The sequence below is a fragment of the Microtus pennsylvanicus genome, chromosome 11 (assembly GCF_037038515.1).
Source record: "Microtus pennsylvanicus isolate mMicPen1 chromosome 11, mMicPen1.hap1, whole genome shotgun sequence".
NCBI classification, from domain to species: Eukaryota; Metazoa; Chordata; class Mammalia; order Rodentia; family Cricetidae; genus Microtus; species Microtus pennsylvanicus.
Genome location: NC_134589.1, coordinates 66,878,070 through 66,893,781, shown reverse-complemented (window position 1 = coordinate 66,893,781; position 15,712 = coordinate 66,878,070). Strand labels below are relative to the sequence as shown.

At 40.3% G+C, this 15,712-nt stretch overlaps 1 protein-coding gene across 11 annotated transcripts in view; it reads left to right on the top strand.

Annotated features, from left to right (window-relative positions):
* The first annotated feature begins 3,470 nt into the window (after positions 1-3,470).
* Rapgef6 (Rap guanine nucleotide exchange factor 6) overlaps positions 3,471-15,712 on the top strand; it is a 173,726-nt gene continuing 161,484 nt past the window's right edge. For 9 of the 11 annotated variants that reach the window (XM_075992594.1, XM_075992587.1, XM_075992592.1 and 6 more), the window contains exon 1: positions 3,471-3,739. In XM_075992594.1, the coding sequence (XP_075848709.1) occupies positions 3,671-3,739 (69 nt within the window). In that variant the 5' untranslated portion in view covers positions 3,471-3,670. The remainder of the gene's footprint in view (positions 3,740-15,712) is intronic. The other 2 variants (XM_075992588.1, XM_075992590.1) reach the window with 2 other exon arrangements.

The window sequence follows — 15,712 nt, the reverse complement described above, 5'->3', positions numbered from 1 at the left end:
AGCTTGGCTGTTATTAATTTTCTATTCCAAACTGCTAGGGGATACCTAGACTAGCCTAGTTTGGGTTAGGCTAACTAGTTTATCATACTGCCACAGGGGTCTGTTGTTTTCTGCTTATTTGTAATTGGACCTAAGTTGACTCAAAATACTTTTATTTTTAAAATAAACCATCAGGAACTGGAAAGATGGTTCAGTTAAGATAGCACTTGTCTTAAATTCTAGTCCCAACGCCTACATAGTCATTACCAAACACCTGCAACTCCAGTTCTAGAGACTCTGATGCCCTCTTCTGGCCTCCAAGGGCACGAGATATATACATGATGCACATACATATTGTAGACACAACAGTCATACACAAATAATATAAACTTAAAATAATCGGATTTTATTTCTTATATTTTAATAAGAATTTTTAATTACATCAAAACAATCAAAATTATTGAAACTTGAACTTGTATTTTAGGGAAATCATTTTCCAGAAGAAACAGAAATAGTAGCAATGTTTGGATTGTACTGACAACACACTAAATGATTTACATGATTTAACTCATCGTCTTGAGAATCCTAAGGGCCCACTATTTCTAGAGATGTGTAAACGGATGTTTAGAGATACATTAAATAGCTTCAGGGCTAAGTTCATAATAGTAATACAATGCTTGCCCTGGTTGGATTCTCAAGACTGGTAAACACTCTTTCCTAACTAAAAGTTAAATTCAGGTCTGATTGCCTGCAAAGCTCAAGTTTATAATGATTAAGCTTTTGGGTTTTTCCCCTCTTTCAAAATATTAAGATGATAATGAACATTAATCTTTGGGGGGAGTGAAAGATATGATTTGGGACGGACCTTTGGGATCTAGTTTACATATATAAACATGATGTAGGTCATGTGCAACACTGTCATAGTTACTTTCTATTGCTGTGATAAAACATTGACCGGAAGTAACCTGTGGAGGAAAGGGTTGGCTTTCCTATTATAGGGATGTCAAGGCAAGAACTCACATAGGGCAGGAACTGAAGCAGAGACTGTGGAGGAACACTGTTTACTGACTTGCTTGATTTACTTGCTTAGAGAACCCAGGACCACTGCCCAGGAACGGCACTACCCACGGTGGTCTAAGTGCTCCATGTCAATCCATGCCCCCACAGACCTGCTCACATGCCAATATGATGGAGGCATTTTCTCAATTGAGGTTCCCTCTTCTCAGATGGCTAAGTTGTGTCAGTTGACAGAAAAATTAACCAGCACAAGTACCATACAACTTTTTCACAGTTTATTTCTGTAGTGGCTGAGCCATAAGGGCTTTTGTGTCTTAACCTCAAAAAAAAAAAAAAAAGATGTGCTAATAGTATTTTGTAAACTTCAAGTTTGGGCAAGCCCCAGGGCCCAACGGAAAATACAGCACTGTCATTACTCTGAAATGTTACAGCCTGAACTCTCCTGTTCTTTTTATTAGAGATTCTTGCCTTGCCACAAGAAAGGTACTGTGAGTCATTACTGGAAAACATGTCAAATACTAAGACTATAAGTTCCCTAGTTAACTTACTCTGGAAAATACTATGATGAATCTAGATGTGGTCAGAGATCAACTTTTAAAATTCTGTATAAACGAAATGCCAGAAGGTCGAGCCACACAAGGAATGGTGTGACTAGTGTGGTCCACCTGAGCTGGTAATGGTACAAAATAACTGTGTCAAAATGATGACTTCTAGAGTTCTGTCAGTTAACCTTTACTGTTGAAACAGTCTGTAATGGTTAACAATGATAGTTTATTTGACAGAATCTAGGATCACCATGGAGATAAATCTCTGGGCATGTCTATGAGGGAGTTTCAAGATTGGGCTAATTAAGGAAGAGATGATTTACTCTTCTGTTTCATAGGCTTGGGGTACTGACTCAATAAAAAAAACCAGCTGAGCAAGAGCATTCATAATGTGGTATTCCCTGATTGTGGACAAAATGAACAGTCACTTGACATCCCTGCCACCATGGCTCAGCAGGAAAAGGTACATGCTACCAAGATAATCTGGGTTTGGTTCCCAGGACCCAAAATGGTAGAAGAAAAACCACTTTCCTCTAAGATGTCTCCAGACCCCCACATAAGCACAATGGCATTATGCCACACACAAAAGGAATGTTTAAAAAGGGAAGAAAGAAAAACGGGGGGGGGGGGGGCTGCTGAGATGCCTCGGTGGTTTACGAGCAAGTAGTGCACTTGAAGAGGGTTAGTTCAGTTCAGCACTCATGTCCAACTGTTCCCAAGTCCCTGTAATTCCAGCTCAGCGTGTAGGCCAAAATTAACTCTCTACAGTTCCTTTTATCAAATTACTTCTTTATCCCAATAGGAAAAATAACTGATACTTACTCTTTGCAGTTTTTCTTACCAACGGACAAGTAAACAAACTGTAGCTAGTCTTTATTTTAGGAAAAGAGACTAGAACATAAAATTCAGTGCAAAAGCACTCATTATTGGCTCCAGGCAGCATAAAACCCAGCTGCCTCAGGGATGAAAAAAACGACACGGAGGGCCTACTCCGAACACAGGTTAGTCTAAAGCAGATGAACCTGGCCTTAGCTGGCCCCCAGCCACCCACTTGGAGGGCTTTAGTACTCAAGAATCAGAGATCAGGATTGACAGAGGCACGTTGAAATAAAAGGGCAGATCTACCTCTATAGAAGCAGATTTGCCTTTTAATCAGAACAAGTGAACAGTTTTTACACGGGAGTGGAGACTGCACACGTTGCTTGTGAGTTTTATAAGGACAGAAAAAGTAACTGGGATGTAAGATTCCATCTCCATGTAGGTTCCCCAACAGTCTCAAAGTGGCAAATTCCAAGGCTGGTATGTGAATCTTATCAGAAGTTTCCAGGATCCTGATAGCCCACAGATGTTAACTTTCCCATCTGGAGTTTTTCAGCCCACCTGAGGCTTTTAGGTCATAAACCCTTTAAAGGAAGATCCTGAACAGTATACTACATCCAGCCCCTGAGGCATCCATCATCACGTCCAGGACATTCTGGTGCATGCTCGGCCCCCAGGCTATCCCCTGAGCTATAATCAACAGTCTTGAAAACACTTTGAGCGCAGCTTTCACTAGCGATTTCATGGTTTGATTTTGCTTTTCAAAATAGCGCTGGGTGCGCGAGTACTGCCCTGGGATCCGTGGCTTGCGCGGCGGTGTGTGGGCTTCCCGAAGTTGCAGAATGGCAGCCTCGGCTCCCGCAAGACTTGAGTTCCTCTGCTTCCGGACTCGGGTGCCAAGGTACCCGCAGTTCTGCCCCACCGGCTATATTTAGCTAGGCCTTCATAACATTTCCGGAACCTCAGCCGGAAGCTGGGGATGCGGAAGCTACAATCCCGTGACGGACTCTCGCGACGAAGGTCTAGCAACTCGTTCTCAGTCCCCCACCCCTAGCTCTTTACGTCACGGCTAGGCGGGCGAGAGCGTGCGCGTTGTGCGCGTGCGCACTCACCAGCTCTCGCCCCGGCGCAGGCGTCTTTCTGGCCAGTCGCGCGTGGGCTGAGGCCCTGGGCGGGCGTTGCGAAGACTTGTTTGCTTGAGTTTGGACCCTGCCACAGTTCTCAGTTCCCTTCTGGTGGGGCGGGCGCACACCCGGCTCAGGCGAATGGGGGGCAGCTAGACGCAGGCTGGGGAGCGTGGGGCTGCGGACATGAACTCGCCCGTGGACCCCGGCGCTCGTCAGGCGCTGAGAAAGAAGCCGCCGGATCGGACTCCTGAGGTAAGGCCGGGCATTGGCGCGTACACCTCGGCCCCGACCTGGCCGTTGTCGCGCGCGGGGTGGTGAGCGCCTTTCCTGCCGCTCCCTGCTGGGGACTTCCTTGTACCTCTGATAAGAAAACACCGTTACTGTGGACTGGGTTCTGAGTTTGTGTGTGCTAGGGCGGGCTGAGAAACCAGCTGGGAGTTGTAATGTGTAAATAGACAGTTTAGAGTCCAGCCAGTGCGTGCTGTGCTCAGATACTGTACAGTTGCCCCACCAATGACAAGCTTCCAAAGTCCCTGTCAGACTCCGCATACAGTCGGTCGGTGAGAGTTGAGTAGTTCCCTCGGTGCTTTTTCAAACTGTCCATAGCAAACTACAGATTATTTGTTTTCTTGGTCTGGAGACTTGTCTATAATCAGTGGTTATGTGTATTATACCAAAAGAAAAACCAAAAGTGTTGTGAGTGGAATGGATCGCCTAGGTAGAAGTTGCAGTAATTGAAATACTTTACGTCTTAGTCACGCGAGTTTCAGATTTATAGTGCTTTGCATAAAAAAAAGTCTCAGAAACTTTGGACTAAGACTCTGGGCCATGATATTATTGAAACCGTAACTGAAGCTGTGATGAGTCCAGCTTGTTTACTGAGATACTGATCTTTGCATAGGAACAAGGCAATTTTAAAAAATTACTTTCCAGGGCTACTAATAATTCCAGAACTCAGTTTTTCTGTGGTGATGATGATTATGGCAATGTGCATTCTAAGTTTTATTTATAAACATTAACTAGGTAATGAGGGAAAACCCTAAGTAATTCGATCCCTTCTGAATTACTTAGTTTGAAATTGAGTCTTTTTAAGCAGAGGAAATTTCCTGTTTGTTAAGTTATGCTTGGTCATGTGTGCTGCAGTGAGAACTTTTATCTCGTTTTACTGGAATAGCAACATTGTTGAAAGGAATGTTAACTGCTTAGAGTCATTGACTGTATTTTTGAATGAGTGTAGAATTTGGGTTACTAGTAAGCAATCATTAACCAGAACGCTAGTGATGGTTTATTTTGATAAAGAATTTGATGATATTCTTACAAGCTCATTTCTGCTGTCAGAAGATTCTTTTAGTGGACTCTTAAGGGTCTTTTATAAATACACTAATTAGGTAATTTTTCTTTGTCAACCTGTTCATGGTTCTATTCTGTACACAAGAAAATTTTAGTGAAGAAAATAGAAAGGTCCTTGTAGTTCTTACATTCTGATGGCATATGGAGAGTAGAAGGTAGGTTATAGATATGTAATATGCTAGCTATAATGGCCATTTCAAGTAACAGGATGAGAATTGTGAAAAAGGAAGATGAACTAGATTATGGATTAAATGAAGTAGTTTCTATTGCCCTATGTACTTTGATTTTGTTGTTGTTGAGTGAAACTGAGTATCACTTTATAGTTCATAGTAACCTGGAGTGAGCTGGTCCACCATACCTGGTTTGAGGATTTAACAGGATGGACATTCTACTGATGCATGAGAATGGGATCGTGTGTGAAGTTTTATGAAGAAAAGCTTTTGCAAGCAGAGGAAATAGTCATTGCAAAGACTGTGATGAGAATGTTTCTTCATGTATTCCAGGAATAGCAAGGAACTCCTGAGTAGTGGAGAATGAGCTAGAGTGAGTAGGAAGTCAGAGATGGTGCTGTAGGGCTTTCTAAACTGCTGAAGAAGAAGATGATGATGGTGACTCTTATTTTCAGTGAAATGGGTGAGTTACTGTGTAAAGGTTTTGAAACAGGACTGTAACTTGTTAGATTTTTAAAAAGACTCTTGGCTGTTGTGCAGCATGTAGACTAGGTGGGAACAAGGGTAGGTAGGAGGAGGAAGTTAGAAGCTATTGCATAAATGGGGTAAGAAATGATGATAACTCGGACTAAAGCGAAAGAGATGGAGTTTCTGAGTAACTATCAACTTATGGAAAGATTTTTTGATGTTTAGCCAAGAGCATTTGTTAATAGTACACTAGGTGTAGACTGAGAGAAAGAGAAGGATTAAGCCTGCTTACAGAGTTTTTGGTTTAAATAATTCTGGAGTTTTGGAGTTGTTACCAAAAACAGGTTGAAGAGCAGTCAGAGAAATGGCCTGGGTTGTAGAGCAGTGGTATAACGCACACCTAGTATTCATGAGATTCTGCTTGATCCTCAGCACCACAAAACAAAAGGATGGAAGATATACTGGAGCTGGTTTGGTGAAGGAGAAGATCAGAAGTAATGTTTTGAATTTGTCTAGTTTAAAATGTTGGAGTAAAGAGTTACACATAAAATTTATGTTTCTAAGAAAAGGCTGGACTAAATAGAATTTTCAGTCATGGGGTTGTAGACATTTTTAGTTGAGAATGTATGAAATTACCAATATAGGGAGTACATAGAGAATAGAAAAGCTGCCACACATCAAGATCCCAGCACTTGGGATTCTGAAGAGGAAGATTGACATTGGTTCCTGGTTCACAATGTAGCCTAGGCTGTCCCTTAAAATCATTATCTTCTTGCTTCAGCTTCTGAAGTTCTAGGATTACAAGAATGTTCCATCATGCTAAGTTTAGAATCAGTGTTTTTATAACTTTCTAGTAAGTCTTAGTGAACTAGACTCTTGAGTGATGAACTGTGACTTTTACATTTCCTTCTAACAGCTTTTACTTCTCTAGCTATTTGTCCTACTTTATGGATCCAGGTTTCACAACACATTGTCTCTCCTTTATTCTGTGATTTCCACTTTTAAATGATTTCTTATGGGAAAATGTGGATTTAAATACTGGTCTTGGTAAGTAAAAGTGTTCTAAAACCACAAAAGCTATTAAAGAAGGATGGCCTCAAGCTGTGGAGTTGTTCAATTGTAGAACACCTAACTAGCACGTGTATTTAATATGCAGCACAGTCTAAGACAGGTACATATGCCTGTAGTTATAATATTCAAGGAAGCTGAGACTGGTGGATTACTTGAGCACACAAGTTTAAATTTAACCCAGACAATGTAGTTGAGACCACAACTCAAAAAAGAAAGAAAGAAAGAAAGAAAGAAAGAAAGAAAGAAAGAAAGAAAGAAAGAAAGGAGACATTAATGCATTCCAAGATGTTCCCTGAATCTTCTGATAACTTTCTTAGTTTCTGTATTGTATGTTCTGTGATGCTTGCACAGGAGCAGAATGGACTAATGATGCAATGTTCCTTTACATGATGTGTACAGTATACCTGTAAATACATTGACGTTGTTTATGAACCTAGGCTATATAATTTCCCAACTCGAGAAATATACTCAACCTTACTTTTTATTAATAAATACTGTGCCAATCTTTTACCTTTTTTTTTTAAACAGATCTTGCTTCAAGTTTATTTGTAAAAACAGCATAAGGTCCTGAACATCTGCAAATACTGTATAGATATTCACACCAGTTTATCTGTCTTCACATTGGCAGACTGAGACCTTTCTTATGGGGCCTTCACAGGGGCCTGGGCACCTTTGGGAGCCTGAGCTGCAGCTGAGGCCTCTGCCTTGGTTTGAACCTTGGGCTTTGTTTTTTGGAGCCTACAACCCCTGGCCATGTAGCTTCTAATCTGCTTTTCAAGCTTGGGGTGAGCAATGAAAGCCTCTGCAGCTGGGGCCCTTTGGCCCCTTGGGCTTCACCACCTGGGGCTTCACCAGGGCCTTGATGGCCTCCGCACGTGCGCTCATGGCCTTTGCATTATTTGCCTGCATCTTCTTCAGGCCTTTCTTGTTGTGCTTCTTGGCGAAGCGCATGTTCCTCAGGAACTTGGGGTCGACCCCCTTGAGAGATTCGTATCTTTGTGACCTGGGTTTCTTGATGCCGTTTCTGTGCCATTTTCGGGACTTGTTGTGTGTGGTGTGGTTCTTGGATTTGGCCATGGCTGGACGGTAACCGGTGGCTCCCAAAACGCCTGCGACCAGAGAGAAGGAGAGCAATCTTTTACTTTTTAAACTAGAACTTCTGAACTAGCACATAAAGCATTAGTACTTATATATAGCACATTTAGTAATTCAGATGCATACACAGATTTGGAATACTGTTCATATCACATTTTCGATTTCTGCATTGCATGGAGTGTGGAATTTTGTGGTGTAATATCAACCTTAAAGTTTAGGGGTTTCTTTTGGTGACAGGATTTAACTATGTAGTCTAGGCTGGCCTCAGCCTTTCTGTATAGTCCATACCGACCTCAATCCTGCCGATCCTCCTGCTTTAGCCTCCAAAGGGCTAGGTTTACAGGCTAGCAGTGTCATGAAACCACCTCTTAGAAGCCCAGGAATTTTTATTTAGATGATCCCACTTCAAATAATGTTATCTAATATTTATGTGTTTGTGTGTAAGTGTGAGTGAACTTTTCCTAAGAGAAGTAAGCGTTTGCTCAGTCCAGTAGGATACCAACGTCAGGACAGAATAATATTCTTAAAGTATAGGTCTATCACATAGGCGAAATCCCCCACCAAAAAAAAAGAAGAAAGAAAAGAAAAAGCCAGCCGTCACTAAAATGTTTCATTACAACGTGGCTGATGACTTCCTCATAAATCTCTCACCCTTCTTGAGTTAAGCTTGCTCCCTTCTTATTCTCAGCAGGTGTGCCCAACCACAGCCCATGCTTACTGTCACTGGCTGAGATACAGTCCAAGACAAAATAAAAACTACTTAAAATATGATCCCCTCCACGATGTTCTTTAACTCAATTGTGTGATTTTTGAGTGCGAATCTTGTAGATGATAACATCTTTTAACAATATTTGAAAGGTTTAACTAAATATCCTAAACCATGGGCAGCTAGAGAAGAATTACATACAATGGGGATAGAGCGGCACGGCTGAAATCTCAGGTGAAGGTCTAATGACTCTTCCCAGCCCCTCCTTCCTTGATGAAACTTACAGGTCTGATCTCTTGAGAGCCTTTTGCAGGTGATTACTGTGGTGATTAAGTTGGCTGTGCACAAAGAAAAGTCCTTAGTATATGAGTGGTTTTAGGAAAGTTACCTAACTTTAAAATACAATTACTTTGGGGCATTTTTATATGGACTAAATGAAATGAGATAATGTAAAATATTTATCACCTTGCCTACAAATAGCAATAAATGGTAATCACATATTGGTTTGTTACTTTTTTTCTGGCAAGAAATTTGTCATCCTTTGATAAATTAAAATTTTTGCGTTGAAATCTCATCACTAGTGCTCATCTGTAGAAACCTTTTTTTTCCCTTTCAACTCCTTTGTTTCTGATACTTTTAATCTTCCTCAAGCATGATGTTCTAAAACTATGCTATAATTGCTGGTATGTAAGTTGAGTAAAGACTGGGTTCTTCCAAGGGATCTGTGTCATTTTCCCAGCACACTTATCAAGTAGCTCACAATCACCTGTAACTCCTTCTCCAGGAGATCCAGTGCCCTCTTAATTACTTCCTTGGGTACCTTAACACACATGGCATGCAGATAAATAAAATTTTTTAAAATATTTATTTATTATGTATACAGTATTCTGTCTCTGTGTATGCCCGTAGGCCAGAAAAGAGAACCAGATCTCATTAAAGATGGTTGTGAGCCACCATGTGGTTGCTGGGAATTGAACTCAGCACCTTTGGAAGAGCAGGCAATGCTCTTAACCTCTGAGCCATCTCTCCAGCCCCCAATAAAATATTTTTTTAAAGATGACTAGCATACACCCATCATAAACAAACTAAAATATCTTGTAAAATATCTGGCTCTTCTTGACAGACAATAGAGAAAACTTAGTTATAGTTTAGAATAGAAATCCCTTTTCTTTATGGCTCCAAAACAGTTTTCAAGAAACATCACAGATAGATAGATAGATAGATAGATAGATAGATAGATAGATAGATAGATAGATAGATAGATAGATAGATGGCAGGTTTAACTTTCTATATTTTTTGCCAAAGAGTTTGTTGGACGTTAGGAAGCTGACGTAGAAGAATTGCTATGAGTTCAAACCCTGCCTTGGGCTGCAATGTGAGATCCTAACTCAAAAGTGGAAATTTTTGTCAGACAGAATTTCACACTCATTCAGTGCTAATACAATTCTACCTCAAAGGAAAAAAAAAGAAACACTTTAAGATCTAGCTTGCTTTTGTTACAAAAAAATGAAAACATGCAAAATTTAGCTTTTTAGTAATTATTTCTTAACCTGCTTCAGATTTAGAATATAAGTCTTTGACTATAAACCTATAGAATAGATGTTTTTTCCTGATCTTGCAAAAAGTACCATTGTACTTGTCATTTTTGAGTGAGTCACTTTGCACACACCCTGAGGTTGGCAAAACAAATATTCTGCTGTGTATTCTCAGCCAGTGTACAGTCATAGGATTCCTTGGAAAGAAAAAACTTATTTATGCTTCTAGGCCCTTTGACCTTTATTTGTAAATTCAACTAAATAAAAAGAAATGTCAGATCTAAATGAAATCTTTATTAAGGAAAAACTGGGGCTAGAGAGATCAGGTAAGAGTACTGGTTGCTCTTCATAGAACATGGGTTCACGTCCCGCACCCACATGGTGATTCACAACCATCTGTAGCTCTTTTTCCAGAGGATTCATGGCCTCTAGTGATCTCTTCAGGCACACAGGTGCACAAACATAAATGCAGGCAAAACACCCATACACATAAAAAAGAAAAATAAAAGCTGTGGCCCACTGGGAGTTTGGGCTATGTGATTTTGTTTCTGAGATATTTAGTAACTTACTCAAATTCTCCCAGAAGGAAGAGCAGTCAGCATTGTTACGGGAGGTCCTCCCACTCCTCCAGCCTATCACCGCTGAGATACCAGCCCATTGGGGCGTGGTCTCTCTCCCTTTAAAAAAGCGGCCACTTCCCTCTCTTCTCTCTCTTCACTTCCTGCTCCGCGGGCGACTAGACTTCCTTCCTGGTTGCTCAGAGGGCTGACGGTGATCTGTAAGTTTTTTCCCCTTTAAATAAATACCACCCTATTAATCATAATTCCAAACTGGTATGGCATTGTTTATGACTTACGTCTTCACAGCATGACGAGCTTCATGAAATAATAAGAGTCTTTGGAAGGGATGGAGTCCATGTGAGCTCTTTAAACTGTTTATCATTAGACAAGCCTGGTGAAAGTGGGATGTGGCTGTACATAAGAGAATTGTTACTTCTGGCATGGCAGTGGAAGCTACCATTAACGCTATCACTAATCTTTCCCACTTCTGCCACTAGAACTTTTGGACGAGTGCATGGCATGAAGGCATGGCAGCAGGAGATTTAGCACCTGGTCACAGTGCCCAGTGTTCTGCCTGGTCCGATCCCACAGCCATTCAGTTCCAAAGAAACACACAGACTTAACAATTATAAACTGTTTGGCCAATGGCTCCCACGTATTTCTAGCTAGCTCTTACATCTTAAATTAGCACATTTCTATTAATCTATGTATTGCCATGAGGCTGTGGCTTATCAGTAATGTTCTGGGTGTCTTTCTCCTTTGCAGCTACGTGGCATCTTCTTGACTCCACCTACTCTCTCTCTATATTGCTGTTCAGATTTCCCACTTGACTTTACTCTGCTAAGCCATTGGCCAAACAGCTTTATTCATCAACCAATAAAAGCAATACATATACAGAAGGATATCCCACATCACCTTCCCTTTTTGGTCTAATTAAAAAGGAAGGTTTTAACTTTAACATAGTAAAATTGCATATACCGAACAGTTATCAAGAAAGAATTATATTTACAATATTTAGTTATTGTATTTAGCAAAATTTAAAAAACATTCTATCATCTAGTTCATCTTTGTGAGTTTAAAGTTTTATATCTAATTTATCTTTTATCATAACTAAGGAAAACTACAACTATCCAATCTTCAACTCCATCAAAGACCCCAGAGGGATATAATGTTACCTATTTAAACAGGAAGTGCATTGTAAGCAACTTCCAAAGGTTTTGAAATGACAGAAACATCTCGCTGCTTGGACAGTCACCCAAAATTCTTTTGTAACATTGGGGCATCCATCTTCAGCCTAGAGGCTCATCATATCTGGCAGACTTTTCAGGAAATTTGAAGATCTGTTCTGCCTTATATTGGCAAAGTTCATCAGTTGCTTTCTTGTGTGTTCTGCAGAATGTTTGGAAGTTTCTTTTGTGAAGCAGGAATTCTAAAGTACTCTGTCTTTTGGAAAATTCAGCAGTTATTTTTTTGTGGGTCCTGAATGTCCAGTTCATATAGCATACCATAAAACAGTCCAGGCAAGAGCAGTTTCTTGCCCAAATGGCTAGCCTTGTCACATTGAAGACAAATTCCATAATGAGTTTCTTTGATGCCCATCAATCTCTCTGAAATAATTGGTACTGGCAGAAGCAAAAATGTCTCACTGTTGAGAAAAGTCTGAGTTCTTAAAAAACTTTTAAATGTTATATTCTGTAGGTCTTTGAAGTGCTGAAGATTATCTAACTGAAATATATCTCTGTATATGTAGAAAACCTAACATGGCTACAAATTTGACTATTATAAATGACTATTGTAATTTTAAACTATACATTACAGTTTTAATTGAGCTATATATGCATAATGCATTAAATAAGAGTAGAAATATACATATAGAAAAAAATTGACTTTAAATTTGTATCAGTAAACCAAAGTCCATACTGATGTATTCATTTTTATATCATGTCTCCTTTTTTTTCTTTAGAAAAACCTTGACTGTGACCATTAGCCATTTATAGTCAACCCCCTTTAAATGAAAACAAACATTTATAAACAATATTTTGTAGTAATAAGGGCGGCGGGGCTGCGTCCCCAACACCCCAGCCGCCTGCTCGGCTAGCTTTTGCCCCGAAATAACAACACACAAACTGTATTCATTTAAACACTGCTTAGCCCTTTTGCTTTAGCCCTTACTGGCTAATTCTGATATACCGATCAACCCATCTCTAATAATCTGTGAGCACCGGTCTTACCGGGAAGATTCTAGGTCGGAGCTTCATCGCTTGCGTCTGCCAGGGAGCGGGGCATGGCATCTCTCTGAGGCGTCTGCTCCCGAGAGGAGAGCTATGGAGTCTGAGCTCACTTCCTCTTCCTCCCAGCGTTCTGTTCTGTTTACTCCTCCCACCTATCTTCTAACCAATGAGGACCAAGCAGTTTCTTTTTATTTAACCAATGACCTTCCTCCATCAATATTTGGGAATTTGGGTCTAGTTTTTTTTAGACTACTTCCTGCTGATTGAGGGCACCGTAAATCATGTCTTTCATGGAGTATCCTGTGTGATTGGTCCATTTCAGCCAGCAGTCCTGAAGCTGTTGTGGATGTTAGACCACATACGCCATTGCTTCAAGGGGTCTTGTTTGATCAAACCACATTAGCCGGTAAGGAATCAACAGCTTTCTGTCTTCTGTGGAAACAAGCAGAACCTCTTTTCCAAAGTAACATGTTCTTAAACTTAAATTTTGAAGTCAAGATACCTTTAAAAAATATATTGGTTAGTTTAGCAGCCCATACAATGAAATATCTCTCTGTAGCTAGCTCATTCACAGTAAAAAAAATTCAAATAAAACATAATAATATATGTAATCCAGACTTTTTGTATATTTTTCATCTTTACATGACTTTTTTCTCTATTTTATGTATATTTTAAAATTTTTGGTTTTTTGAGACAGGGTTTCTATGTGTATCTTGGACTGTCCTGGAGTTCACTCTGTAGACCAAGCTGGCCTTGAACTCGCAGAGATCTGCCTGCATCTGCCTCCCAAGTTCTGGGTTTAAAATCATGTACCACCAAACCCGCCTACTCTATTTCCTTTTTAAAGGACTTTCTCTAGAGTAAGAGATTACTTGTTCATTCCCAGCTGCCCAGAACCAAATAACCACACAGAAACTGTATTATTTGCAATACTCTTTGGCCTATAGCTTAAGTGTATTTCTGGCTAACTCATATCTTAAATTAACCCATTTCTATTAGTTTATATTTTACCACAAGGTTCGTGGCCTACGTGCAAGGTTCCAGCTGGCAGCTCATGTCTGTCTCCTGGTGGCTCCATGGCTTCTCTTTGACTCCGCCTACTCTTTCCTCCTCTATCTGCTTGGAACTCCCACCTTGCCCTAGTCTGCTAAACCACTGGCCAAAACAGATTTATTCATTAGCTAATAAAAGCAACACATAGACAGAAGGTCTTCCCATACCATTTCTCTATCCTTTTTCTTTTCTCTCCTAAGCCTATGTATATTTTTAAACACATTGTAAACCGTTTGGAGGCTTTTTTTTTTCTATCTGGATCATTTCTATCTTTTTCTGGCCACGAGTTTTTAGTACGCTAAGTGGATGACTAGGATTAAAGCTGCAGCTTTGATGGCTGGATCTGCCCCACTCCTTGACTTTGAGAGTTTAACTTCATGGTTGAGGTACTGGTGGGGGGGGCATGTTTTTTTGCCACAACTCTGTGGAGTTTCTAGGTCCATGCCACCACCAAAAGGCATGCTGCCAGCTGCTCATAAACACCATTTAAGTGTTTGGTGGCAGGGCCTCTTTAAGAACCTCCATATGATTTTTGCTGCTAACGCTGAGTCAGGAAGCCTTCCTTAAAGTATCCACGCCTCTGCTCGCTGCCAGCAAAGAGTGCTTACTGGAGTAAAGACGATTACCAAGAAGCTGTACTTGCCTCTATTATTGTCTTTGTAGAATCCTTTATTTATTTTTTTTTATGCTTTCTCAGCCTCTATGTGGAAATTCTTGCCAAATGTTTGGGTGCCATTTCTAGACAGAAGTTTCTGTCCCGCCTGGTCCCACAGCCGTTCAGTCTCAAAGAAGCACACAGAGACTTATATTAATTATAAAGTGTTTGACCAATGGTTCGGGCTTATTCCTAGTTATCTCTTACATCTTAAATTAACACATTTCTGTTAATCTAGGTATCGCCACAAGGCTATGGTTTACCGGTAATGTTCTGGCATCTTTCTCCTTCATCAGCTACATGGCGTCTCCTTGACTCCGTCTATTCTCTCTCTCTCTCTCTCTCTCTCTCTCTCTCTCTCTCTCTCTCTCTCTCTCTCTCTCTGTGTGTGTGTGTGTGTGTGTGTGTGTGTGTGTGCATATATATATATATATATATATATATATATATATATATATGTATATATATATATATCTGTTTGGATTTCCCACCTGGCTTTACTCTGCTAAGCCATTGGCCAAAACAGCTTTATTCATCAGCCTATAAAAGCAACACATATACAGAAGGACATTCCACATAAATCCTGTCAAGTTGACAATCAAGATTGACCATCACAATTTGTAGCCACAAGTTTAATTTTGTAGATCCAACCAAGTATAGAAATATTTCGGGAGGGTGTGTGGGATGTAATTCCGTGGTATAGTGCTTGCCTGTAATGTGTGAATCTGTGGGGTTTGATCCCTTGCCAATGCAAATAGTAAAAGTATTGCAGGTGAGATTGTGTCTGTAGTGAACAGACTTTTTTTTCTTTGTCATTCTTTAATACCCTATCACAACATTTTACCAAGTTTTTTCATAACTGGTGGTTTGAATAAGAATGGCCCAATGGGCTCATACATTTGAATGCTTGATCACTAGGAGTGGCACTCTTAGGAAGTGTGGCCTTGTTGGAAGAGTGTGTTGCTGGGGATGGACTATGAGGTTTCAAAAACACAAGCCACACCCAGTGGCTCTTTCTCTTCTTGCTGCCTGTGGAGCCAGATGTAGAACCTTCTATTTTTCTCCAGCACCATGTCTGCGTGCATGTCTGCTATGCTTCCTACCATGCTGATAATGGAGTAAACAAACCTGAAACTCTAAGCCAGCCCCAGTGAAATGTTTTCCTTTATAAAAGAGTTGCCTTCATAATGGAGTCTCATCATACCAATAGAGAACAATGGCTAAGACAATAATTCTACACTTTCTCATACTGCCTTAGTCTTCTGAGGTAAGCCCACTAGAGACAATCACATAGAAACTCTTAAAGCCTAAAAGAAAGTCCTAATTGCCAG